The sequence below is a fragment of the Camelina sativa genome, unplaced genomic scaffold (genome assembly GCF_000633955.1).
Source record: "Camelina sativa cultivar DH55 unplaced genomic scaffold, Cs unpScaffold14234, whole genome shotgun sequence".
Classification (NCBI taxonomy): domain Eukaryota; kingdom Viridiplantae; phylum Streptophyta; class Magnoliopsida; order Brassicales; family Brassicaceae; genus Camelina; species Camelina sativa.
The window spans coordinates 1-332 of NW_010935263.1; the positions used below are offsets into that span (position 1 = coordinate 1).

Sequence of the window (332 nt, forward strand, 5' to 3'; positions counted from 1 at the left end):
AAGTTTGTTCATGTGCAGGTCATCATCATGTGGGGATGACAGGGACATTGAAGCGTCAGAGGAGGAGGCCGGACACCGTGCAGGTGGCTGGGTCTAGGTTGCCAGACTGCTCACACGCTTGTGGCTCATGCTCCCCATGCCGTCTTGTGATGGTTAGCTTTGTGTGTGCAACGCTGGAAGAGGCTGAGACATGTCCAATGGCTTATAAGTGCATGTGCAACAATAAGTCCTACCCTGTCCCATGATCAGCCTCTCTCCTACACTTATTTTACGCATTCAACCGTTTTGTTTTCCTTTTTTCTTCTCCGGGTACATGAGATGTGTACGTATAA

The 332-nt window shown here is 49.4% G+C and overlaps 1 protein-coding gene across 1 annotated transcript; it reads left to right on the forward strand.

The window, feature by feature from the left end:
• Positions 1-8: 8 nt before the first annotated feature.
• On the forward strand, positions 9-324 carry LOC104775427 (protein EPIDERMAL PATTERNING FACTOR 1-like; the record flags this gene model as incomplete). The annotated part of the gene is made up of 1 exon (XM_010499494.2): positions 9-324. A coding segment is annotated over one exon (237 nt), but the record flags the coding sequence as incomplete, so codon positions are not given.
• Between the last annotated feature and the right edge of the window lie 8 nt (positions 325-332).